We start from the raw sequence: 27,877 nt of genomic DNA, 5'->3' as shown, positions 1-27,877 counted from the left end.
GGCGCTGTGTTGTTTCCGTAAGTAATAAACAACCAAGAGCTATCAAACTATATGGTAGATGTTGGTGGAAAGGCTGCCAACTTACTTATATTTTTAGTTTGGTTGAAAATTGCACCATTAGTTTTTTAAGCTCTGTCCGAAACTACCCCCCGCTCCCCTATCTTACAAAATGGATATTTGATTTCCAGTATACCGAGCAACTCAAAGAATAATATATATTTTTCGATTTGTTTAATCCCGGTAGAATTAAGCAACAGTCAATTATGAGGCAAACAACGCAAACAACCCGAATTTAGTGTGCGTGACTGATCTGTCAGAAAGCTCTATAAGCTGGTTTATTTTCAAATATATTCACCTTGCTATGAATTACAAATATCTTTTCGCTCTATTCGCAGTTCGATTTCGAATGATGACGGCCAATTACTCTGCCATATCGGGTAACACTAACGCGTTTCGCCACAGCAACAATGCACGCACACTAAAACATTTGTGTCTCACTTTTCGAACTTTCAAACATTCTGCGTTCTGTCTGGCCGTCAGTCAGCGTATTATTTCGGCCTCGCGCTTTTCACGTATCGTTCGGTGAAGGAAAAAAACCTATCGTCGTCTGTTGGTGGTGAGAAAGAAAGCAAAGCCCAACAGCAGCAACTAGGAAAAGAAGAACAATCGAGGAAAAATTTACAAAATTACTAATTTTCGACGTCGGTGCGTGTGTTGTTTGATTATTCCTGTAAAATTTGTGTACAAATTGTGCAGGAAAGTTGCGAAAAGCTATCCGGAGGAGTTTGTCCGTCGCCAGATATGTGCAGCTAGTTGAAATATGAACGGTGAGTTAGTGCGTGCGTGCGTTTCCATCAACCATCAGCCGTGCGGAATTTGTTTTACTCGATGCTTCGACAAATACGACTTTGTAGTGCATTTAATATCGGATGATAGCCTTCGAAATTTGTAATCGAAATTACCGAAACTAGAGTTATTCTTCGCGGACCGCTTTGCGGAAAGGAATAGCACTATTTCCGGCTGAGACGGATTGAATGATTTTCGCTTTGTAATTAATGGCATTAACTTAGCTGTGGCATCATCGAAGCTTGTATCGCATAGTTTGTGTGATACTGCTACTGCCTTGCGCTTTTCTTGCACAGGACAAGAGTCCTGTCGTCAAGTGCAGTACAGCATAGGCAACTGTTCCTGATTGCGACAGGTTTTTTTTTACAGGATTGAGATAGGTACAACTTTCAGACTTATTGGAATGGCATGAACTTAAATCGCTAGAGTCTGTTCTATAAATGTTCTACTGAATAGGTTTCAAAATGAAATATGTCAGGATTAATAATTATATGATAATCTAATTTATTTTCTCAACATAAGCCAAGGCGAGAGAGGGCTTGATTTACTGCAAAGAAAATAGCTGTACCTATTTGTAATTACTTGAGTTTTGTCACAAGCTGACCTTTTTTAAACATAAATATAAACAATGATACCTAGTGAATCAAGTCAGTGGCGTAACTAATCGTTAGGGCTGGGGAGATTTTAACTTTTATATTTAAAAAAAAAACTGGTTATAGCAAATTTTCGAGGGTAATTAAATTTATACAATTGCAGTATAATTATCACAATTTTCGAATTTCTACTCTTTGTGACAAACGCAACCGTTTGTTCAAAAGCGATTGAATTTTTTTTTATATATTTTAATTTTATATACAGTCAAACCTGTTTTTGTGCGAGGAATAAGGACCGCACAAAAAATCATTTGAAATTTCACGTGTAGCTATAAAACAATGTTTCCCCAACATTATGAAAAAGTCTTTTTTCATGCGGTGGATAGGGATTGCATGAAAAAAATCTCATTTAAAAAAAACTCGAAACTTGATGATTCTAATTTAGAATGTCTATAAGGACTTAATAATCTTAATAATCTTTCCAGGCTAAAAATACGTTATTTTTCAACGTGAAACTGGTTCAGATAGTAATCTGCTGACGCAATGTTTATGTAATGCGTTGAAATTCATTTCAAGGATCGGAAAAACTAAAAGGTTGGAAATCTTCTCGGAAGTGGTCCTTTTTCATATACCTCACAATATAAAACTCATGCAAAAAAACGTGTACATTTTCGTTTTGTTTTTTTTTTTGCAATTAAACACCCACAATCACATATTGCTTCACATTGAAGTTGCGGTTTTACTGTTTACTTGTATAACAAAATTGTTTTCATAATTGACCAGTGTCGTCACTTGGATAGATCTAAAGGCTACCCGAATTTGCTAAAACAACACTGTAATAATAAATCTTACATTATAGCGAATAATACCGAAGAAGTTTACTCCGAGCTCGAAAGTCGCTCAAATTTTACTTTTGCAAAAGTGTAAGCTTCTTAACTTCTTAAATATTAATTGCATAAAAAAGGTTTACTCATTTGAATTATATGAGAGTTTAATTTTGGAAAGGCTGAAAACGAAACTGGCGGATTTGTGAAAGGGTATTTCGTGGGACCTGTTCACAAAACTAGATAAATTTAGATGTAACTGGCTGAATCGCATGGAAATAGGCAGAGAAACCAATGGGTCAATTCTACATCCAATCGAACCAAATTAACCGGCATGTGCTCGATGAGATATTCGGGTACCTATTTAACATCTCAAAACTCGATAAAAGGCAATTTTCAATAATAGTTTCTATGTAGTAACAAGGATGAGTCAACAAGGAAGCGTTGGATTAGTTTATCTCTTAAGCGCCAGGGTATTGGAAACCATCTAATCACCGTTGGTTCAAAGCATTTTTGAATAAGCAGTTCCGGTCTGGGCAGCGTTGCGGATTTAGAAGCCTTTTTTATGGCATGTTCCACGTCAACTTTATTGATGCATGCTCCTGTAGTTGGACACTATCACAACCTGTCGAAACAAACTACGATTGTCAGTCTTCGACATTATAGGAAACAATAACGACTGTTTTTACAGGCTCCAGCATACCAGTTTCAATAGGTTGAGATATATCACAAATATCACTACATACATAGATTACAACCAGGGGCCTATAAACGTCAACATTTTGCCTACCAATCATATATTTATCACGGCGGTAATATTTCATTTCAAATACTTACAAAACTTATCTTATTCATTGAAAGTGCACATTGTACTGAAAACAAATGTTGAGCTCTTGTTTTTTTCATCTAAAACGACATTTACTCGAGAATAAGTCTACCGAAAAAATAGGACGTTTACTCTATTTCACTTGTTTTAGGGCAAACCAACCAAAAAGTGGGTACCAGAAACGCTGGTACCAGAATCAATGAGTGGTAGATGGAAAATGTATGGAGTTTGACAGCCACAAGAGCCCCCTGATTACAACGTAATCGTGGCCTTCAATTAACACCATTGCACAGTGGTTCGCCCATAGGCCAAAAATAAAAAAAAATTGTTTCGCGTTTCCTGGTTATTATCGATTTAATGTATTGATAATTAACCCGAGCATGCAGAAAAACTGTTTTTGTTAGCCTATTTTGTGAACAGTTTACATTTAAGCACGAGACAAGTGAAGGCGTTTGACACTTGCATAATCAGCTTAAGCAGTGCGTGTTTTTTTACATTGTGTATTTATGTATCCGCTGTGGAACAAATCTACTTGCTTCCTTTGCTTATTTTCATCATGAACCTTCAGAAAACAGCTTTGTTTTGCCCTTACGGTAGTGTTTAGATAGGTTTGTGCTAAACTGTAATCACAATTAGTCGTAAGAGTGAACATAGTTAAAAAGCTAAAGTGCGCCACTCATACTAAAGTTCATGTAAACTTTTAAATGTGTTCCGCGCAAGATACTATCACCCAACTACCACCAAACGATAGATTCAGGTCTTAACAAAGATTTGTTGAAGGTTTCAGCTGCAGGTTTTTGCATCTAAGTTGGTGGCAAGCGGTTAAAGATAGTTATTCCTTCGTTTGAAAAATATGCCTTTTACATAGTTTCTAGAATTTTCAAGTCCAACTCACAGATTTGTTTCAAACGTTTATCACTATTGAAAATATGGTCTTCCAAAACTGGAATTGCAATGGAGAAGAGGTGCCACGTGTTTGAGATCTGCAAAGCAGTTATTGCACAAGCTGAACATAACTTGAAATTTAAGACGGTTCAAAACGCCGGAGAATTTCCGAATTGCCTGCAACAACCTCATCTGCTTGTCGATTTTTGCGTCATTCTTCTCATTCGAGCAAATCAATCGGTTTAGTAAATCTTAACCCTAATGAAGTCGTTTCTTTGATTGTTGAAAATTGACGAAGCATCAATATTCAACGATAAAACAATTTGAGCTTGTCAAGTGTTTAAAAAACGATAATTTGTTTGAATTTGTTTGAAAAAGATAAAATATAATATAATTTATTGAATATCTTGATAAAAACATGAATTCTTATTTCACCATACAACCTCAAACCCATCGATATGCTTGTTTCAGTCTAAAAACACATTTTTCTATCGATTTCAATAGTTTTCGAGGATTAAATTGCATAAAAACTATTTATGACCGCCCTTGCCATACAAATCGAACCACTGTGCATTGTCTGGGGCACTGGGTCTGGGACTACTTGCTCGCAACTAAAGCCCTAGAGTTAAAGTTTGGACGACTGTCACTGAAAAATTCCAATCGAACTGTCAAAACTCGTTCCAATCGAACATAAGAATGTTTGACATGTCAAGTTTGTCTTAGTAGATGGAAAGTATTATAATTTACTTTACTTTACTTCTAAGGCGACAGACCGATTATCGATCCAGTGCCGAATCCAGAATACGTCGCCATGTCCCTCGGTCTTGGGCTGCTATCCTCCAATCGCCCCTAACACCTATTTCGCGTGCATCCTCGTCGACAGCACACATCCAACGAGTGCGGGGTCTACCTCGAAGTCGACGACCTCTATCGGGATTCCTGCTAAATATAGCCTTCGCTTGACGCTCATCCGGCATTCTCGCTACATACCCAGCCCACTGAAGCCTGCCATGTTTTATCCGCTTGACTATATCCGCCGGTTTGTATGCCTGGTACACTTCATGGTTCGTGCGTCTGCGCCAAACACTATTTTCTAGTTTGCCGCCAAGGATTGAACGCAAAATCCTACGCTCAAAAACACCAAGAGCTCGCCGATCAGCCTCTTTCAGCGTTCATGATTCATGGCCGTAGAGAGCCACCGGAAGAATCAGTGTTTTATAGAGTGCAAGTTTAGTACGGATTTGCAGACTGCGGGACCTTAGTTGGTTACGTAGTCCGTAAAAGGCCCTGTTGGCGGCTGCTATCCGCCTCTTTATCTCACGGCTAACCTCGTTGTCACATGTCACTAATGTTCCCAGGTAAATAAATTCGTCGACTACTTCAAATGTTTCCCCATCTAGCACCACCGCAGCACCAACCTCCGACGGACTACCACGCACTCTGCCAGCCACCATGTATTTCGTTTTGGCAGAGTTTATGACGAGCCCTGATCTCGCAGCTTCCCTCCTGAGAGGTCCGAAGGCCTCTTCCACAGCTCTACGGTTGATACCAATGATGTCGATATCGTCCGCAAAACCGAGAAGCATGTGCGACTTCGTAATGATGGTGCCGCTTCTCTGCACACCAGCCCTCCGTATAGCACCTTCCAATGCGATGTTGAACAATAAGTTCGACAGCCCGTCACCCTGCTTCAAACCATCTAACGTCACGAACGAGTCCGATATCTCACCGGCTATCCTGACGCTTGATGTAGAACCTTCAAGGGTGGCACGAATCAGCCTAATCAGCTTTGTTGGGAAGCCATGTTCAATCATAATCTGCCATAACTCATTTCTCTTGACTGAATCGTACGCTGCCCTGAAGTCTATGAACAGATGGTGCGTCTGCAAGTTGTATTCTCGAAATTTATCGAGGATTTGTCGCAAGGTAAACATTTGGTCCGTCGTGGAGCGTCCCCCTCGAAAACCGCATTGGTACTCGCCAATAAAGGTCTCCTGCAACGGCCTCAGTCTGTGGAACAGGATGCGGGAGAGAATTTTGTACACGGTATTGAGAAGAGTTATGCCCCGATAATTGCTACAGTCCAGGCGATGGCCTTTTTTGTAGATCGGGCATATGAGACCCTCCAAACAGTCCGAGGGCAATTCTTCATCAGACCACACTCTTAGCATGATCCGATGGATGGCACGATACAGCTGTTCGCTCCCGACTTTGAAGAGTTCGGCGGGAATGCCGTCCTTCCCGGCTGCCTTGCAGTTTCTCAACTCTTTCACTGCTTTCTTCACCTCGTCCATGGATGGTGGATCCACAGCTTAACCATCATTCTCAATAGTCATCCTGCTCCTCTCGACTCCACTGTTTCCCTCACCGTTCAACAGCACACTGAAGTGTTCCTTCCAACGCCTGGCCACCTCAGTTTTATCGGTTACAGGTTCCCCTCCCTATCGTTGCACATGACAGAGGCTGACACGTTTCGATTCCTGATTCCGTTGACCTTCTTGCAGGAGCTCCTCGCATCGTGCCTGGAGAAGCAACCTTCCGCCTCCGCAAGAATACGCTCCCAATGCTGTCGTTTCTTCCGGCGATGGAGTCTCTTTTCAGCGGCTCTTGCATCCCGATATCTACCCATGCTCTGACGAGTCACAGCCGTGGCCAACATGTGACCCCTGGCGCGGTTCTTCTCTTCCGTCACTCGCTGGCACTCAGCGTCAAACCACTCATTGGGCGCAGCTGCCGCAGTTGTACCCAACACTTCTCGCGCTGTAGTGCTGATCGAACTGTGGATGTGCCTCCACTGTTCATTCAGGTTCCCTTCAACTCTTTCCTCAATCCGTTCATCAACTTTCTGCGAGTACTCTGCAGCCACTCCTTCAGTTGATAGCCGCTGGATGTTCAACTGCATCCTCCTCGTTGCCTTGGATTTCAGCACGTTGGACAGCCGGGCGCGGATTTTGGCTACTACGAGATAGTGATCCGAGTTAACGGTCGGTCCTCTGAACGACCTCACGTCTGTAACGTCTGAAAAGTGCCGTCCATCAATCAGAACGTGGTCAATTTGAGAGCAAAGCTCTCCATTCGGGTGCATCCAGGTGTGCTTACCTATGTTCTGGCGTGCAAAATAAGTGCTACATATAGCCATCCCCCTAGCTGCAGCGAAATTAACAAGCCTCAGGCCATTGTCGTTCGTAGTAGAGTGGAAGCTTTCCCTACCAGTTACGGGGCGGAAGAAGTCTTCCTGGCCGACCTGTGCATTTGCATCTCCGATGACAATCTTTATATCGTGTCCTGGGCACTCATTGTATGTCTTTTCCAGGAGCTCATAGAACTCCTCCTTTTCGTCATCGGGTTTCTCGTTGGTCGGTGCGTACACATTTATTAGGCTGTAGTTGAAGAATTTGCCCTTAATTCTCAACACGCATATACGGTCACTGATCGGCCTCCATCTAATGACACGCTTCATCTGTTTTCCAATTAGCACGAAACCGACTCCTCTTCTGCTTTCACGCCGCCGCTATAGTAGATGTGGTACTTAAATGAAGTGTCCGCAATAGGATCTACTGCTCGAAATTCGCGTTCTCCCGATTTCGGCCACCGCACCTTTTGGATAGCTGTAACCTCCACATTCACCTTCCGCAGCTCTCTAGCCACGATACTTGCGCGTGCCGGTTCGAGTAGAGTCCTTACATTCCAAGTACCGAGTTTCCAATAATCGTTGTCCTTCTTCGTTCGCCTAGGTGCATTCCGATTATTCCGTTCCGTATTTATATCTGGATTGTTCGTAGTATTTAATATTCAGTATGCTGCCTTACTAGGGCTGCGATACCTAGTCTCGCGAGGGGGCTGCCGTCTTTGATATAGCTGGCGAGACACCGCGTTTCATGATTCAGCCGCCCGCTCCGGATCAGACGCTGTTGTACGCCGCCCCTAACATGGGGAAACAGCCGCGTACGTTCCCCCTTCCCAGTCAGCATACGACCAAAGTTTCCACCGGGGTTGGTTACCCGATCTCCGCTAAGGTTACTCGTATCCCGGTTGGCACCACGTGGAGGTTGGGATAGTTGCTGGACAGAGGTGGATGACCACAATAGGATCTCAAGTGACACGTGTCCAACCATTCGCCAACCAACAATAATTTAACAATAGCAAATGCGAAAAAAGAGATGAAACTCGAATATAACAAAAAACAAAACATTGAATTCCAAGAATCTTCACAATATTATATTTTTTAAATGATTACAAAAATCATAACGCCATAGACCTCCTTTCTATTGTCTCTGATCTTCTGCTTCTGATTAATTTTTAATTTTGTTTTTCCTCACTGTTGACAACTGGATGAGATTCTGAGTTACTACGGCTGTTAGTGATACATGGAATTTTCAACGAACATTGGGTAGCTTGTTTGGAGTGAGCGTAATCAATCGACATATTATCCGGTGTCTTACTGAGCCACAAACTTATACACAGGTTCCGGTAACTTTTAGTGCTTTTCCATTCTCCGACGCAAGGCATTAATCATCGTGACGAAAGAGGAACTGCAAAACATTTTTTTATTCGGATTGATATTTTCAAAACGCCAAACTTACGCTACAAAGACGTGTCGTTTCTGTTATTAAAAAATCCTCCGGTAATTCACAAAACTCAAGCCATTTTCGGCGATGATTTTTATTGGTGGGGAATCGAAAATAGCTTATGTTTCCAAAATTTCGTGATGTTCGATTTGAACAGAATAGGAAACAGCATTTCATTTTTTTCACTATATGTAGCAAAACAAACTGAAACAAAAAACTATGAAACTGAAAATACGAGTAGTCATGTAATGACTTTTATTTTTTGCAATGTTGCTGGTTCTTTGAAATTTTAGAATGGCTGCCAGATCGATGGAAATCCAGTCGGCCAAACTTTATCTCTAGGCCTTTACTCGCTACCGGTCCGGATGTAAACTAATAGCGAATTTCTTTATTCCACTGTGTGCGGGCAAAACTGCCGAGGAATGATAAAACGTCATCGCCATTTAAGACGCAAGTAAGAAAGAGATACCAGATAATTGTTCACGAACTTAGCACGTGCGGTGGTGGGTTGAAGCTGACAAATTTTACAGTGCGCTTCGGGCAGCACGGCAGGTCAAAACTGGGTCAAAATTGAGCGAATAAAGAAGAGTTTTGACAGCAGTTAGTGCGCTTCCATGTCAAAACGAGGTGAGCTGGTGGAATAAAGAAATTCGCTATAAGGGATAGCCCCTGAGCTCCAGTAATTCGAATAATCCAGCAGATCAATTGTCTGCCTGTAAGAGGCTGCCACTTCCGACGGCGGATCGGTAACCGACTCGATTATGCGGCAGAGGTGCGACTAAAACAAAATTCTACCTTTCATGATTTGGGCCGATTGAAATTCTAACCTTTCGTGTTTCGGTCGTATGGAGCTATCTTATTTCAATGTTCGTCTGTTCCACAAAATTAGTTACGGACGTATACTGCTTATAATCGCATATCAGTCCCATCTGAAAAATCATCGATTTGAGAAAACAACGTTTGAAGATATTTTTCGTGTTTTGGATATTTCACCTATTTGGGGTGTTTTGTTCTATGTTTTCGACATAATGTAATGAGATAAACCTTTATAATAACTTCTTTGTTGAAAAATAGCATTTGTATATTCCAATGGAAAATAACGTAGAGACTAATATGCGATTATTTAGACCATCGAGTAGTAAAATAATCGCATACCAGTCTCACTCACAACCGCTCTGTCTAGTAGTAATATTTTTCTCAAGTATTTTTGGGCTCCTTTGCTGCAGTACGAGGAAGAAGGCGGAAACGTCCACCTGTTATTTACCTCGACTTTCAGGCCGTCGTTGAAAAAGCAAAATCTAAGGTTCAAGTCTTGGATATGCTGTCGGACAACTTCTGAAAGCTGTTCAAAGCTAAGCACCTAAAAACGGTTTTTCTGGATTAAAACAATTTCAATTTGAATGATCATTTGAAGCAAGCAGATCATCCACAGGGAATTATCACGTCACAGAAAGGAGCATTGCTCAAGGCTATTATTCCCCTGATTGAGGAAGCCAAGAAGCCTTTCTTGAACGAGCTACAAGATAATGCTGCAGTTTCAGTGTCTATTTAACATTAACTTTCGTGTGGAATTTCTTTGAAACAACAATAACAACAATATCGCAGGGTATATTAGGGTACAACCAGGGATGCTAATGCGGTCTTGATCAACTGAATTAGTTTAAAGAATTTGTTATCGATATTGTTTTTAGCACATTTTGGCATGTTGTAGGATAAGTACAACGATACAACGTGCCCCAGTGTTGAGTCGAGAAATTTTTTACCTGAGCGGGAATCGAAGCCGACACCCCAACCGTATGGGAGAGCTTGCCGACCGACATCGCTAATCACAGAACCACGGGGACCACGTGTGGGAGAAGCGCGACATAGAATTTTCACCCGAATATTTCGAAATTTATTTAAATTTGCTCATAGCTGTTAACGTGAACAATCGTAAAATTACAGAAATAAAAAATATTACTAGAAATATATGATTTCAAGACACAAAAAAATAGCTGCTACATCCGACCCCTTTTTATAACAATACGACTTGCCGTTTCGTTGGCCGATTAAGGGGTTTTACAGGGTGATTGGTTCCTTGTTGGGAGTTTTTCAGGAATTGTTAGAGGGCCACCAGTAAATTTATCGCTTTCTAGTAAAAATGTTGTTTGGACTGAACATATAATTTGTATGTGTTTTGAAGGGTTTTATCTAAAAATTATGGAAAAATTCCCTTTTTGCGATGTTTAATAGGCTTGTGAGTCAAATAACTGAATGCAAAGCTGAACCATACCATGTAAAATATTAAAAAAAAAACCCTACAAAAATAAAAATATATGGAAGAATATGGGAATCGAACAGAATTGCAAAAATCACAGGAGGGTTGTGTGCAAAGCCACGACCGCAAGGTTGAAGTAGAATACATTTACAAGAAAGATAACCCGGCTGCTTGCGTGTCAGTCATTTCTAAATCGGATTTGTTTCGTATATACCGCTTGTTAAGCACAGTATCAACAAATCGTAATGAACATCATACTGCTGTGCATTTGCAGCAGCATCAAACCCCAGTTGCAGTTTATTAATAACCATTCATTATGCTCTTCCAAATACATTTAGTAGCCTTGAAAAAGGGCGATTGCTGCAATTGCAACTTTCATTCAACTATTGCATAAATGCTTCATGGTCAGATATACCAGCTGCAACTACTACGCTATCCATAGCCATGCCACAGTTGTGGCCGCTATATGCTACCATTGGTATCCGCTGCCCCTGCATCAGCTGGCCTAGCTGCTATAGATGCTGAGATCCGCTGCAACTGGTGCGCTATCCATTGCTATGCACAGTGGGGAACCGCTGGCCATCAGCCAAAAAAATTTTTTTTCGTTAGCTGTTTCATAATATTTTTTCCTTTATTGCTATAACATTCAAGTGTCTAAATCCAAAATTTGGGCGCAATATCATGAAATCTGAATTTTTTATGACTTTTCAAAGCTTGGCGAACTGACGATTTTTGTCTTTTTTTTTTAAAAAAGTACATTACTTTGAAACGCTCTGTAGCTTCAAGGATAGCTTGGATTTTTTTGACGTCAAAGGAAAAGTTGTTGTAAAGTTGTTGTGTTTGGTAGAAAAGTAGCTTAAAAGTTTAGTTGCCGCAGTTTGCCACGGTTGTGACTACATTCAAAATTTAGGTAAAACAAAAAACAGTCGTCGCACTCCGCATCTTTTCGTATTCATTTAGAACGTTGTGTCATTCCAGTGTCTTGGTTTTCAAATTCATAAATTTGATGAATTTTATTATGGAGCCTTTAATTTCAGCGGCACCACCTAATTCACTGTCTAGTAAGTTGTCGAGTCATGGTGTTATACATGTATTTAAATGTCCCCTTTCAACCATAGAACCCTGATTTCCTAAAATCACTAGAAGAAATGAAAATTGCAGCGAAAGACATTTTTCTTGCTGATAAGTATAATGAATTTCAAATTTTCTGGAAACAATTCAACACAAGATTCAAGCGATCACAGCGGAAGATGATGATGATGATGATGATGACTTTTTCAATTTGTAATTAGTTTGTGTTACTTATGTTGTTTTAGTTTATTTGAAAAATAAATATATTTAAAATTTGTTTAGTTCGATTGGTCGTCCATAAATAACGTTTTTTTTTCAATGGGGAAGACGCCCGGTGGCACTACTCGTGGTCAAAGATCATATAATTCTATAAAAAGGAAGAAAGTGCCAAAAAATATTAAAAATTGGGTTTCGTGCTTTATGGGCGGCCCCAAACAAAAAATGGATGCCAAATTCGTGTTCAGCGCCCCAAAATTATGTAAATACCATGTTTTAGTCGCATTTATCGAATTTTTTTTTGCTTTGACACAGCTGTGGCCGCTATCCACTTTCGCTGGTATCCACTGCACTGCTAGTGCTGCTGCTAAGGATGGACGACTACTGTTGTCGCTTTCTAGAACTTTTATGAGCGGCTTCGGCTGGAACAGGCTCTTATATAGGCCAAATAGCATATTTTAAACTGCAAGGTATATGATTATGTCGACCGTGCTTGGGAAGCAATCTCATAACGACCAATCAGAGGTCTAATTTTCCGTTTTGACAAGGCTTAACTGTTTTCAATAGTACAATAGTTTGAATAATAAAATTACAATTATCTTCATTTTGAGAGAATCTTAGAAGATTTTCCAATCTATTGCTGCAAGAACGAAGGAAATCCATCGAATACTAACCGATTTATTAGCATTTGAAATTGAACATATTTTTCACTTTTTTCGGTTTTAGATTTTCATTTCACATCCCTATGTAGCCGAACTTCCTGAGAGAAGTATTCTACTTCAAAAGTGCAAAAGAGTGGTTTCGTAACTTAAAAATGTCATGTTTTCATAAATCACATTTGGGCAACCTGAAAACGATTTATTAGAAAGTCGAAATGAACTACAAAAATACTATAAATTACATTATCTTTCAATTTAAGGTTGAGCACCTTGACTATTTCAACATCTATTTTTTTTTAGGACACCCTGCTGCACACTCGCCATCGTAGCCTTTATCAGTCTGGTAAGCTTCCCGGGGAAGCCGTTCTCGTCGAGTATTTTCCATAACTCTTCACGATTAATCGTGTCATGAGCGGCTTTAAAGTCGATAAAAGATGATGCGTAGGGACTCTGTATTCGCGGCATTTTCGGGGGATCTGCCGAAGAGTAAAGATCTGGTCCGTTGTGGACCGACCTTGATTAGTGGTGACAGTCGCTGAAAAACTATTTGGAATATCATTTCGTAGACGGCTTTCAGGATAGTGATCGCTCGATTGTTTTCATAATCTAGCTTGTTGCTTTTCTTGTAGATGGGGCGAATAACCCCATCCTTCCACTCCTCCGGTAGGCATCCCGTTTCCCAAATCTTGACAGTCCGTGGATGCAGACAACTCGCCAACTTGCCCAAACCAATCTTGAGAAGCTGCTCTCCGATACCGTTCTTTCCAGCTGTCTTGTTTCCAGCCGCCGGATAGCATCATTCACTTCGCTTATCGATGGGGATGGCACAACTCCGTCGCTTGCTGCACCGACAGTCTCCTACATCGCCGTTCTGGTCTCCTGTCTGTACACTATTCAGATCTTCATCGAGTGCTGTTTCCACCTTTCGATCAGCTCACGATCATCAGTCAAGACATTTCGGCTCGCAGAACAAAGCTTTTGCGGGATACGTCGAATCTCTGATAGAACTTTCGTGTTTCATGAAAGCGGGACAGCTGTCGTAGTTTATCGCACTCCTCCTCCTCCTGGCGGCGCCTTTTTTCCTGGAAGAGTTGGGTTTGCTGTCTCCGTTTCTGTTTGTACCGCTCCACGTTCTGACGGGTGGCTCTCCGAAGCATTACTGCCCGCGCTGCGTTCTTTTCATCCAATATCTGCCGACATTCCTCGTCAAACCATTCGTTACGTCGACTCGGTAGTTCGCGACCTAGGACGTTCTCCGCTACATTGGTGATGGCTGATTTGACGGTATTCCAGCAGGCCTCTAGAGGGGCTTCTTCCAGCTCGTCCTCTTCTGGCAGTGCGGCTCCGAGAGAAAGCGCGTAGTTTACGGCGCCCCGGGCCCCCAGCACCTAAATTCGGCTCTGTCTAGGAAAATGAAAGATCGGTAGTTCCATGTTCCGAGTATCTAATCCTTAGTCTGTTTTCGTCGTCTGGGTCTTTGCCGATTATTCTGGTTCGAATTTGCTGTTAGAGCGTTCGTTGCTTTTTTCTTTTTCCTGGTGCAGGCTTGTAAGGCCCGCGACCAACCCCATTTTCTCGCAAGAGGACCAACGTGGTGTTACTGTTTCGAGTCCCGAACAAAACCAGGACTTGGACATAATGCTTGTGGGTGCGTCTCTTAGGGTGCTTGTGGTGGCGTTACATGTCCAGGAAACTTTCTTCCGAGGAAGGAAGCCCGCGTCCCATGTCGACATGCGACCAAAGTTTCACCGGGGTTGGTTACCCGATCTTCTTACTAGTTACTTATAACCCGCTGGTATCAACGAGGAGGATGGGGTTCGGTAGCTGGAATTAAACTATTTATTATTATTTGTAACTATTTATAAATTAAACTGTTTATTTAATTCAATTTCCATGCATTTGAAAACGTAGAATATTTTGAATATTGTCGTTATGGATTTGAGCCACATTGTATCACAACATAATCTTCCAAAAGATTTCTATGCATGACAATGCGCGTAAAAGTCAAAACAATACACTTTTAACCGCGTTTTCGCACAGAGAAAATAATTAGTACCGTAAACCGGGGTGACTTTGACCACTTCCTCTAATATTTTCCAAATTTAAGGATATACTGCGTAAACAAATTTCTGATACTTTTAAAATGAGTACTAGTTTCTTTCTTGACCCTCGCAGCTGGTCTCGAGGTACGATGGTGGCCCAACAAACCAGTCTTCGTTGGTTTGAGTCTCGACTCGGGAGAGACTGTAAGTGTCAGTAGCGCTAGCCCCGCAATTGTGTCCTGTACACTTAACAGTTGGCTGCGAAGTCTATGTAGATAAAGGTCGAGTTCCGAATCGGAATGTAGCACCGAGGCTTTGCTTTCACTAGTTTCTTCCTCTGTGTGGACTCATTACTGCGACCAGACACATTTGATCTATTGTGATATTTGCAGTATCACTATTGAATTAAGTGACGCGCTTATTATTTTTTTATCTGTTCAGGTGTGTGAGGCAGTGCCACATTTTCATCTGTACTAGAAGGACAGAAATCTTTTTCATCTGTACATTTTCTTCTGAAAATCTGTACCTGTGTTGCATAGAAGGTCCACTTTTGTTAACTTTAAAAAAGTTGCAGAAGTTGCAAGTTATTCGTTTGGTTGATGATGTTAATACATATTTTTATTGATTTTGGAATTAGTTTTAAAGTGTTCTGAGAAGGGAAGCAGGACAACAGCAACGTTTGCATCAAAACACGGACTGGTCTTTCAGATTGAGCTTTACAGAAATGTTTAGTTTTGTTTTGTTTTCCAATTGATACACTGCAAGTGATTTCAAGTGCACCGAGAAAAAATAGCAGTTAAATTAATGGAAGAATTTGTACCCATCTGTACCTTTTGACAAAAATTTGTAATCTGTACCATACAAAATCTGGACCAGAAGAAACGAAAAAATCTGTACCTGTGGCAACACTGGTGTGAGGTTTTACCCTTTCTTATCAAGCATACTACTACTGTACTATACCACCTTACAATTACAATTTTCTGAAGAGCTAATACTAAACCTTTGGACAATTTTATTATAAGTTGGACATATATTTTGTGAAGAGGAAGGAGTCTTGTCGAAACTTCACTGCCCCAGCCAATATCGCGTCATAATTGCAATTCCTTGAAGGTTTTCTTTTTCTCATACGTTTCGTTTTTATACGTTACTTGAACCAATTTTTATTATAAGTGTGACTTATTTTTGTGAGGAAGGAAATCAACAGGGGTTCTGTAGAATTCGGCTTGAAGAAAAGGCTGTGGTGGGGAGTCTGAGAATAAAACATATTTTAAAGTCCTTTGACAACCAAAATGGCTGATTCTACTGAGATTCGAACCCGTGAACACTCATTTGTCAAAGCGGACTCTGTAACCTTGCGGTCACGAAGCTCCTCCCCTCTTATATGAGTTAATATGTATGAAATGCTACCTACTACATTTCACGTAAGTAGTTTGTGTTAGCGAATTTTAGTCGTTCATATATATATATAGGTCAGGTGAACGATAGACAGGAGATTTAAAACCTCCAAAAATGGAATGTGATTATAATTATTTGAATTACGAATTCAACATCTAAATCTGTAACTAAAATCGAGCCTTAAAATTTCGAATCTCAATGCTTAAAAAACAAACAACCAACATATTCTGAATTCGTTGGTTATCAAAATTTGTTTAAAACAGAGTCAAATTGTGATTGGAATTATAGGGTAAAAACCATCATTATTGATTGATCACTTGGCTCTTTATAAGATTGTGGCCTGAGGTAAACAAAGATTCGTATGATCCTTTTCATGGAATGGAACATACAAATTCTAATATGTATCAGTTTAATTTTCCAAGCGGTTGTTATACATTTCTAAAAGAAAGTTAAACATATTTTCAACTATTAATAACTATTTTCCCCGATTCTATTCCAGTTTTCAACCAAGTGATACCTAGTATGAATCCACAAGAGCTAAGTACTATGGTTTGGATGGGACAGTTCGCCTCGCCTCTGGATGAAAACCTGACCAATCTCTATGGACAGCCTATGCCAGCGGTTATGGACGATATCACGCAACAAACGCCCTCGATGGTACGTACTGCCCCTAGTTATCAATCTAAGTTACTGCACCTGAAGATTTGAGCGAATGATTCAAAGCATCTAAAGTCGTGTTTGACTTTCGGAACGAATATCAAAAGTTCAGTTCAAAGGCTTGTAGTTGTGGTGGATTTTGAATTTTTTGTACTTGTCGAACTCAAACGAAATCCTGTACGCTTCATTCACTCTTTAAGCTTTACGTTGGGCGATAAGTTTTAATTTGTTTTTGTCTAATTTTGGTTTTTTATTTCTCTTTTTTCACTTTTGAATTTTTATTCGTCATTTTTCCTACCGGAAATATTCACATATCACACGACACACCCACATCCAATCGACCAAATCATACAAATATGGTAAATTCAAGGACATGAACCCAGCCATCGGTCCGCTTATCGGTGACTACAGTGGCCACGTAACGGCAATCCCAACACCAGCAACGGCCCTTGCTACGATTTCCAATTCCGAGCTGGCCATCACCAATCCAGAACTGTTTAATCTCCAGCAGCAGCAGTTGCAATTACAGCAACAACTTAGTCTAGGGAATTACAGTTTTCTCGAGCAAAGTGGTCTCGCTAGTCAGTTGGCAGGTACCGGAGCAGGTGGAAGCGTTGTTGGAGGGGTGAACGATGCGGATGATTCGGTAGGAGGAACTCGGATGGTTGATGACGATGACGAAGACGATGGCCTGAACGATGAAGAGCATGCAATGCAAACATACGAACAATACCAACGAATGGTAGAAGCTAGTAGTGAATTCCTATCTGTTGCTGGCCAGGAGAACCTGTTGAATTACAAGCTAATGAATGAAACTCAACTGCTTCAGCCGCAAGGCAATTTTCTTGACTACGATGGATGCACGAACGACGACGATTCTTCGAGTCCTCCCGGCGGACAGCACGACGATATCAAGGTAATCGATTATGCCCAGCACATTGCCGTAGCGGCAACTGCCGCATCTGGAGCGTCCGGTGCAACACAGGGCGGGGGTGGTGAACCCAGTGGAACGTCGATACGATTTCCGAACAAAAAAATCAAACCAGTCAAGCGGCCCGGGTTGGTCCTGAAGACACCAATTGCCTATAAAGGCGACAGCGATCCATCGGTGATTCCAATTCAGCGCGATGGAATGGGTAGGTGGTGGTTTGGTTTGTTCAATTAACGGGGGTTGAACGGATTTTTCTTCGCAAGTTTGTTTCTTTCATTTTTTTGAAACTGTCAATTTATTTGGTTTGTTTTTCTTTTGTTTGCCTGCGTTTTGTAACTGTATATTTAAGAATTAAAATTAAAAAAAATAAACCGTATTTATCAGTTAGAAATAAATGTTCAAATTTTTGCGGTAAATCTTTGCAATAATCAATATTAATTTTAATTCGAATGTTAACTATAACTAACATGGAATTGTTTGTTGGCAAAATATTGTTGGATGAAATCATGTTGGCTTTCAGAGGTAAACATTATTCTCGTCTACGAAGTAGACGGTAATTAATATTATATTGTTTGACATTTATTTATTTAGAACTACTTTTCGTCTTTTCCTCTTTTGAAAACAGTTCGTTTTCTTTTACTAGATTCATCCGTAGTTGATTTTATTAATTAGAATTTAACACAATATTTGAACTTAATTCGCAAATTATTTCTTGATTTTTAGTAATTTACATTGAATTCCAGTGAAACAAAAGCAGGTGTCTTGAAACAATGACATTTTCGATTCAAATCTTCGTTGATAATAAATGTTTCGAATAAAAATTTTTCATTCGCTTGATAATCAGCGTTCGGATCGAAAAATCAAATTAAACTTTTTGATAAATTTGATACCAATGTCCATACAAAAAAATGCCCTTGTCCATATCGATTATCGCTACTAAAATCGAGGATCCAAATGCGCTCATTCGGCTTCATTCTCCCTCCTGCAGCAATTTGTGAAAAGTGCGGTGCAATCGGCGTAAAGCACTCATTCTACACCAAGCAACGCCGGTTTTGTAGCATGACTTGTGCCCGATCATTCGACGCGTTACGTTTGTACAACAGTACCAACAACAACAGCAGCAGCAGTAATAGCAGTGGCACCGCTGGAAATAACAGTTCTTCCACTGTCAGCAGCAAATCACTAACCGTCACCTTGCAAGAGAGCATCCCTTCGCTGGCAACTCCGTCAGCTTTGCCACCGGAACAACTAATAGACGATTCAGCTGACGAAGCGGAGTCTGCTAATGCGGCTCAAGCTAGTGTCGGAGCAGACATCGTCGACAGCAAGCATCTTCTGCATCAGCAGCAACTACAACTCCAGCAACAGTTGGCGCTGCAGCATCAGGTTCAACAGTTACAGCAACACCAACAACAACAGCAGCAAGTACAAAATATCAGCTATAGATTCAAAATGTCTCAAATAGGGTATGTTTATGAGCTAATTTGAAATAAATTGTTTTTAACGGGTTATTTTTTTCATACCAGCGACAATAGTAACCACGGTGTAAATAGCGACAAAACAATCAGCCACGAAATCGTGCCCCAGGATGAAATCCCGCAACTTCCTAGGGGTGCACGATTGCCTTCGCCTTGTGCTCAGGATGAAAGAATTATCAGCATTCGAAGAAAGCCTTCGGAATTTATCAACTCGTTCGATTGGACCCCTTCGCTGGCAGATCCGACCTTTTTCGCCGCACCGGTCACCTGCTTTCGGCATGCTCCTGGCTATGAGATGTGGCCAAATGTTGTAATTGGCATGAAAGTCGAAGTGGAGAACACGGATTGCGACGCTCAGCAGGCTTTGATCGGCGGGACACCGCATTCGTTTTGGGTGGCCACGGTGTTACGCATTTGCGGTTATAAGGCTCTACTGCGCTATGAGGGTTTTGATACAGATTCGTCAAAGGATTTCTGGGTAAATCTGTGTTCTTCCGAGGTCCATCCGGTTGGTTGGTGTGCAACTCGCGGAAAACCTTTGATCCCGCCCAAGAGTATAGCAAAACCGTACAAAGATTGGAAAGAGTTTTTAGTTAAGCGATTGTCCAATGCTAGAACGCTTCCGTCTACGTTTTATAATAAAATCAGCGAAAGTTTTAAATCTCGTTTCCGAGTTGGTCTCAATCTGGAAGTAGTGGACAAAAACCGTATCAGTCAGGTGAAGGTTGCTTCGATTAACAAGATTGTGGGGAAGCGGCTTTACGTGCGGTATTACGATAGTCCACCGGATGACAACGGTTTCTGGTGTCATGAAGACTCTCCACTAATCCATCCAGTTGGTTGGGCAACGACTGTAGGTCACAACTTAGCCGCTCCAGAGGAATACATGGACCGCATGAATGGTAAGTTGCAATTGAAGTGATTAATTGAAATGTTTAATATGTAAAACGTGGCTTTACTTCATAGCTGCACGTGACCAGATTCTGGAACCAAACGAGGATGATGCTACTATGGACTTGTTCAAAACTAATTTCCATTTCGAGGAGTATTATCTGGAGGGTAAGCAGACTGGTTTCGAGGAAGGTATGAAGCTGGAGGCCGTTGATCCTCTTAATTTGTCGTCGATCTGTGTTGCAACGGTGATGTCGGTGTTGAAGTTCGGTTACATTATGATACGTATCGATTCGTACGATCCCGATGTCAGCGGAGCGGATTGGTTTTGCTATCACGAAAAGTCGCCGTGCATCTTTCCGGTGGGCTTTTGCTGTAGCAATCAGATCACCCTAACACCTCCCAAGGGTTATGATTTAACAAGCTTCACTTGGGACCAGTACCTGGTAGATACCAACAGCAAACCTGCGACAGAGGATCTGTTCCATCGAGATTTACTACGACAGAAGTTTAAGGTAAGTTTGACAATCCAATCATCATCAATTCGAACCAACTGTTGGAACTGTTCAACAATTATACATTTGAGGCCAGCTCTAACAAGCTAATATGCTGGTTTATTTGTTCTTCAAACTATTTGCTTAGCAATCATTTCTGACGATTGAACTATCAATAAAAGAACCTGACTATTCAAAGAAGTTATTCAAGCTTTACTCAGTTTTTTTTAGAAAATCTGTGTATATTAAATAGCAACTTATTTTCATAATCAATTCAAAAACTTATCGGTATGCTAAAATCCTGCAAATTACAGGTGGGAATGAAGCTTGAATCTGCCGATCTGATGGACCCGAGACTGATCTGTGTGGCAACGATTTCCCGCGTCGTGGGACGTTTGCTTAAGGTTCACTTCGACGGGTGGGACGATGAATACGATCAGTGGCTGGACAGCGAAAGCCCAGACATCTACCCGATCGGATGGTGCGTTCTGGTAGGTCACAAACTTGAAGGACCTCGTATACTGCCCAAAATCCCACCGACGCAGAAAATCTCCCCCAAGATTACGAAGAAGGGAAAACGAAAGAAAAAGATTATGAAATACGAGCTGAACACAGCTGAACGTAAGTTTGTAGATGATTCTGATGGACTAATTATTCGCTATTAACTTCTTTATTCTCGTCTTTAGTGCACCCTGTGGCCACAACACGCACCGCGTCAATCAAAAAAGAACAGGAGCAGTTCGAACAACAGAAACAAGTTAGTGGCCCCACCCAGAACAACATCCCTTACTCCATATCGGATCTACACAACAGTTTGGATCATATTCAGTACACAAGCCATAGCACAGCGATTTCACTGGAATCTCGCAGTGCATCTGGCAGTGGCGCATCCTCGTCACTTCTCTCAATCAAACATGAACCTCCACACGACCCGCTGCTGGGACCGATCTTCGATCATTCAACGGAAAGCATCGGAGTCGGTGATGACGACATGGGCGGTTTAAAAACCGAAGATGAGGACGGTGAATCCAACAGTGCCACCGGTAATCCTTCATCTGTTCCCTCGGAAATCACCGACATTGAGATGGAAAAAATCATTCCACGGCTTATCAACGACAACGGAACGAGTTCGCCTGACCCTTCGACGGCCGGTGGCCAAATCAATCCGGACAGCTGGGATGTGAAAGACGTGGCCATGTTCCTTACCGCGAACGATTGTTCAATGCACTGCGAGTCGTTCATGGCCGGTGGCATCGATGGTCGGCGGCTACTGCAACTAAGCAAGGATGAAATCATCACCCTGCTAAACATGAAAGTCGGCCCGTCGCTGAAAATTTTTGATCTCATCCAGCAACTGAAGTGCAAAATCGATCCGAGCAAATCGCGGCTACTCAAATCCAGTTTGGGAAAAAAGTATCTGTAGCGAGGTCTTACGGGAGAGACATATCCGATGAGTATTAACTTATTTCTCTGTTCTCCAATTGCGCCACCTGCTGAAAAGTTTTATTTAGATGCTTTTCGTTTTTTTTACAACCAGTAGTTTTTCGTCTAGCAAAGTTTATAGGTTCTTTTTTTAACAAGTACTCTTTCTGTTGTGATTAAAGAGAAACATTTTTTTACTAACCATCGTATCGGAAATTCCAAAGCTTTCTGTCGTAGACGAAGTTAAGCAGGTTTGCGCATATTGTTTCACGAATGAACATTTCCAGTGATAAAGTGGGCGGGAAGTGAAGAAAGCAATTACCAAATACAAAAGAAACAACATGGATAACAAAAAACAATAAAACACTAGTTGAACGTGAACGACAGCGTCACAGAGCTTGCATTCTGTAGTGTGGGAGTTGTGTGTGCAACAGTGAATTCTTGCTCGAATTGCTAAATAGTGTCTAAATGGAAAACACAAGAAACAAAGCAAAACAATACAAAAGTATAGAAAGTATACATGTATAAAGGTAACAGCTAACATGCTAGCAGTAGAATAATGTTTCAGAATTTATTGGAATATCTTTTTTACGAGGAAAGAGAAAGCAAAAAGTATATTTAGAGTAGACAAACGTGTAAGAAATATAAACCGAAAGGAAGTAACTTTTCTTGAAAATACGCATGTATTATTTGTGTGGAATATCCGAATTGTGTTTAGGTTTTAGGAGTAGTGCGGTGGGTAAATCATAATTTTTAGTCCCTAATGATGGAACTTATACGATTATACGGTTATACGAATAAATTCACTGTGGAAAAGGAGGTGGTTGAAAAGTAGCCTCTGGATCTGATGGTCACCCGAAAAATAGACAATACCCTAAAATTTGTCATAAACAGAAAACCAACATCCACAGGCCGCTGTTTCACATCAGATTCCAATCATTTTGGTGCACAAAAGCAAGCAGCCTTTCATTCAATGACACATAGACTCTACAAAATACCCATGAAGAACGAAACATTGCGGAAGAAAAGCAAGGCATTTATAAAGCTGCAGAAGTGAACGGGCACAAAAAAAATTGCCACCAAGGTTTTAAAGAAACACAAACAGTTAAACGAATAAGCCTACCTTTCTACCCTAAAGTCACCAACCCAATCAAAAACGCACTCGAAGAACACGGATTACACATAGTACACAAGAGCGAAAATACTGTACGCGACTTATTGTGTAACTTGAAGGACAATGTACCGCCGGATGAGCAGTCTGGGATTTATGAAATCCCCTGCCAAAATTACCTATTTGTTTATATTGGGCAAGAATGTCGCAAAGTAAAAACTCACATTAAAAAACATAAAACAGCGACAACAACAAGAGCAACGAATCGACTGTAGCGGCCCACACAGTGTATTGCAACCACCAAATCGATAGGAGCAATGCTAAACTGATTAAATTTCAGTCCGGAAATCACAACGCATGAGAGTCGATGAATATCACCAACTACCAGGTGCCACTAATGAACGACGACGACCCACTCATCATCTCGAGTTTGTAGGACCGGACGAAACTGAAAATCTAGTAACAGAATTTTTTAACTTCGGACGAGTACGAGGCTTCTTTTCACTAAGTCGAGCACCGTCCAGCTGATGGGCAGCACCGCATCCAAAACCGGTCAACGTCAAGGTAATTTTCATGTTTTTTGAGAGAACAGTAAGTGTCTCTCACGGCGTGTAAAAATAACAACTTTATTTTAAAAAAATGGGCATCGCCAAAATCTTCACCATTTGAAAATATAGTTTTTTACCTTTCATTTGGGACCCTCCGGAAAATCATCCATCGCGGGCTTTCGAACAACTTTTTTTTCTCGTCAAAAAGTATTCTGACAGCAAAGCGTTTAACTACCGTGAGGATGGTTCGGTGCTAAAAATGTAAATAAAAATGCAAGAACTTTCGAAAAGACGCAGTGAAGATTGTAGGTTAAGTCGAGTGCAACTTTCGCCCATACTAGATTTTTTTCAAACACCCCTAAAACTTGAAATTATGGTCAAAATGCTGGTTTTTTCACCTTATTTTTAACTCATTTGTTTTCCAACCGATTTTGAATGTTTTAGGCGTTTTGGGAAGGGGAAAAATAGAGCTTTTAAAATATATACAGGTTTGTACTAGCTTTATTAAAATATGTGAGTTATTCGAGCGTAAATCTAATGTTTTAAACTTCTCCACGCAAATTTTCAACTTCACTTGAAATTTGTCAGTTATTTTTGTAAAAAAGTACTACAAGTACACTAACACTTTGAAACTATATTCAATTACGAATAAAATAGAAGCTGTTCTATGTGAATCGGCAGATATTTCGCTGAGTTATATGTTTCTTAAGAAAATCAAAATTTTTCACTCTCATCGAACAATAATATTTGGACTGTTTATTTTACGGTACTATGAATGGAAAAGAATGTAAGTACATACTTCTAATGTGACCAAGTGTAGATTGTAGCTCTAGTCGTGTGTTACTTACGCACAAACTTGAAGTTTTTCAAATACCCATAAAATTTGAAGTTATTGTCAAAACTCCGCCTTTGGACCGTGGTTTACATGTTTATTTTCAACTATGTTATTTTTCCATCAAATTTTTATATATAGATCGTTTTGGAAAAAGAACATCCATAAATGACGTAGCTTTTTTTGACCCCTCTCCCCCATCGTAGCAGTTTTCTTAGTTTCATATTTGCTACGTAACTTGGCTTGACTTCCCCCCCCTTCTTCCCCCCGTCACATTTCGTCACAAAACTGCAAACCCCACTTCCCCCCTCGAATGCTACGTCATTTATAAATGTTCCCAAAGGCGAAAAATAGAGCTTTCAAAATGTATAGATAAATCTATAAATTTCACTTAGGTGTACGTGTAATGAGTAATTTTAAAAAAAAAAAAAATATATTATGTTTTTTTTTAATCCGAGAACAAATTTTTACACATCTTTATAAAAATGTACTTTAAATGCTCTATAATTTTTTACAATCTACACTAGCTGGCATCAGTAGTTGTTGTATTTTCTTCCATTTGTAAGACAGTGGAATAAACAACCCAAATATTATTGCTCCATGAAAGTCAAAAACTCTGATTTCCATAAAAAACATGTTACTCAGTGAATTATCAGCCGATTTACAAAAAAAGTAGGAGGGTGGTATTCAAGACACGACCGCATGACGTTGACTACCGTATTCTTAAAAAAAAAATATTCCATTGAAGCAAATAGTAGAGGGAATTGCAACGCTTCTTTTACAAAACTTCTGTAACAAAATTTCGAGGCTCCAAAAGGTACCAGTTTCCGATTATTCTCGTCCAGAATTCCAGCCATTTTAGTATTTTGCAGTAGCCATTTATTACTAACAGCCACCAGCATAATGGGTGAAACCGGCACGAGATGACCGGTACTATTTTGTTTTTCCTCCTTTTAGCTGCTAACACCGAGCGTCCGTATGTATCCGGTACGTTTTAATAATGAAACTGATGGGTGAAATGTTCGAACGATACGTTTTATACCAAGGCCTCGTCAGATAAATAGAAAGAGGGAGGGGCTACATAGATGATGGAATGGTAGAGACAAATGTTTCTTGAAAGCTGCGCCGGCCGCTGTCATAATATTAACACCAACACAAACATGCATTTTTGCAAGGTTTTTTCCGCTAGCAGCAGCATTTGGTAAAACAGAAAATTCAATTAGCCGCTTCTGTACAAAATTCAGAGGCACCAAAAGGTGCCAGTTGCCGATTATAGTTTCCTGGTTAGTCCGTCCAGAATTCCAGCCATTTAAGTGTTTTGCAGTAGCCATTTGCTACTAAAGCCTCCAGCATTAAGGGTGAAACCGGCACGAGATGACCGGTACTATTTTGTATTTCCTCCTTTCAGCTGCTATCACCTAGCGTCCGCATGTCACTGGTGCGGTTTTGGAATCAGAATGATGGGGCGCCGGCCGCTGTCGTAAAATTAACACCAACAAAAAGATGCATATTTGCAAGGTTTTTTTCGCTAGCAGCAGCATAAACATCGGAAACAGAAAGTGACAACAACAATAACAACAAAGTCAGATCGATTGTATCCGTTAGTGTCGACTGTGCTTGGGAAGAGAGGTAGTGATTGGCTGCGCGGTATGATTTAGACAATCGATATTAATTACCAATTTTTCAATAGTGTATCTCAAACAATAGTTTGTTTCTGTTACATAAATTTAACCGTAAAAGAATTTCTGATCGATTGATGCCAAAACTTCGAAAACCTGATTATAGATGACTGCAAAATAAGCGCTCAAAACCTGACCACTTTTCTCTGGTTTTCCCTGGTTGAATTACTAGATTTTCAAATTCAGGGGCCTAACTTCGATATAGACGTTAGTCAACGTCAAAAAAACTTTTTTTTTTTTTCTTCACATAACATTTATTTGACACGGCACAAATACAATTTAATGTTTAACGGCGCCAATTATATCTGATGACTTAAAAACTAAAGCAAATTTTTTATCCTCGCTGCCGACTACGAGCTGAAATTAAGTCTAACTTAAAACTAGCATGGGATTTCCAATCAGTGTTTTGTTGTTCAATGGTCGTCTGATAATCGTCGAATGGCATGTATGGATTCGTTCTGCTGAGCCACGATGTCGTGAGTTGGGACAGAGGCTCGTAGTCCTTGGGTCCTGGTTCTATTGTGCGGGGTCTGGTTGCTGGTTTTGTGCTTAAGGTTCAAACGTGTTCTTGTCGTTTTGTTGGGTGTAGACGGAGGGGAACGGGACTAGACTGGGGCGTGGATGGATTTCAGGAAAACGTATATAAGGGACATGTAGGATAGGTCACGGCTCGCCAAGACATCACGAACAGGAACAGCCGGCTAAAAAAAAAAAAAAAAAAAAAAAACTTTTGTTTTATATCGTAATTGAATATAGTTTCAAACTGTTAGTGTTCTTGTAGTACTTTTATAACAAAACTAACTGACAAATTTCAAGTTAAGATGAAAATTTGCGTGGAGAAGTTTAAAAAATTAGATTTACGCTCGAATAACTCAACATATTTTAATGAAGTTAGTATAAATCTGTATATATTTTGATAACTCTATTTCTCCCCTTTCCAGAACGGCTAAAACATTCAAAATCGGTTGAAAAACAAATGAATTAAAAATGATTTTCATGCGCTGAGGTCAAAATACCGGCATTTTGACCATAACTTCAAATTTTAGGGGTGTTTGGAAAATTTCTAGTATGAGCGAAAGTTGCACCCGACTAACTTACAACCTTCACTGCGTCACTTCAAAAGTTCTTGCATTTTTATTTTCATTTGTAGCACCATTCTATGTTCTCGGTAGTTAGACGCTTTGCTGTCAGAATAGTTTTAAAGAAAAAAAAAGTTGTTCGAAAGCCCGCGATGGATGATTTTCCGGAGGGTCGCAAATGGAAGGTAAAAAGCTATGTTTTCAAATGGTGAAGATTTTGGCGATGCCCATTTTTTTTAAAATAAAGTTGTTCTACGATACACGCCGTGTCTCTCGTCGTTCAGCTTTTTGTATTTTTTGTACACGTGGATGTAGCGAACTGTGGTTTGGTCTATGCGATGCTTGCTGAGTTTTCGGAGTGCAGATCTTTTCATCCTCTTTCAGTAGTCTTAATTGCGAATTAGACCAGACAGATTTGACACGTTTCCGGCAATGTTCACGTGGCACAAATTGATCTATGGCATAGAACAGGACGCTAAACAAAGTGGATGCCGTAGAATTATTGTCAAGATTACGAAATGTCTCCTCTAAATCAATGCTTGCAAGGACGCGTTTATGTCGTCGAAATAAGCT

The 27,877-nt window shown here is 40.4% G+C and overlaps 1 protein-coding gene across 1 annotated transcript; it reads left to right on the top strand.

Annotated features, from left to right (window-relative positions):
* The first annotated feature begins 507 nt into the window (after positions 1-507).
* On the top strand, positions 508-22,718 carry LOC129730903 (polycomb protein Sfmbt). The gene is made up of 8 exons (XM_055690508.1): positions 508-827; positions 16,682-16,839; positions 17,210-17,975; positions 18,759-19,236; positions 19,297-20,150; positions 20,215-20,654; positions 20,948-21,254; positions 21,320-22,718. The coding sequence occupies exons 1-8, from the start codon at positions 821-823 to the stop codon at positions 22,054-22,056; spliced, it is 3,747 nt and encodes a 1,248-aa protein (XP_055546483.1). The 5' UTR covers positions 508-820; the 3' UTR covers positions 22,057-22,718.
* The last annotated feature ends 5,159 nt before the right edge of the window (positions 22,719-27,877 follow it).

Source organism: Wyeomyia smithii, chromosome 3 (genome assembly GCF_029784165.1).
Source record: "Wyeomyia smithii strain HCP4-BCI-WySm-NY-G18 chromosome 3, ASM2978416v1, whole genome shotgun sequence".
NCBI lineage: Eukaryota > Metazoa > Arthropoda > Insecta > Diptera > Culicidae > Wyeomyia > Wyeomyia smithii.
Note: the sequence above shows the minus strand (reverse complement) of the source record. Positions and strands in the feature narration are given on the sequence as shown.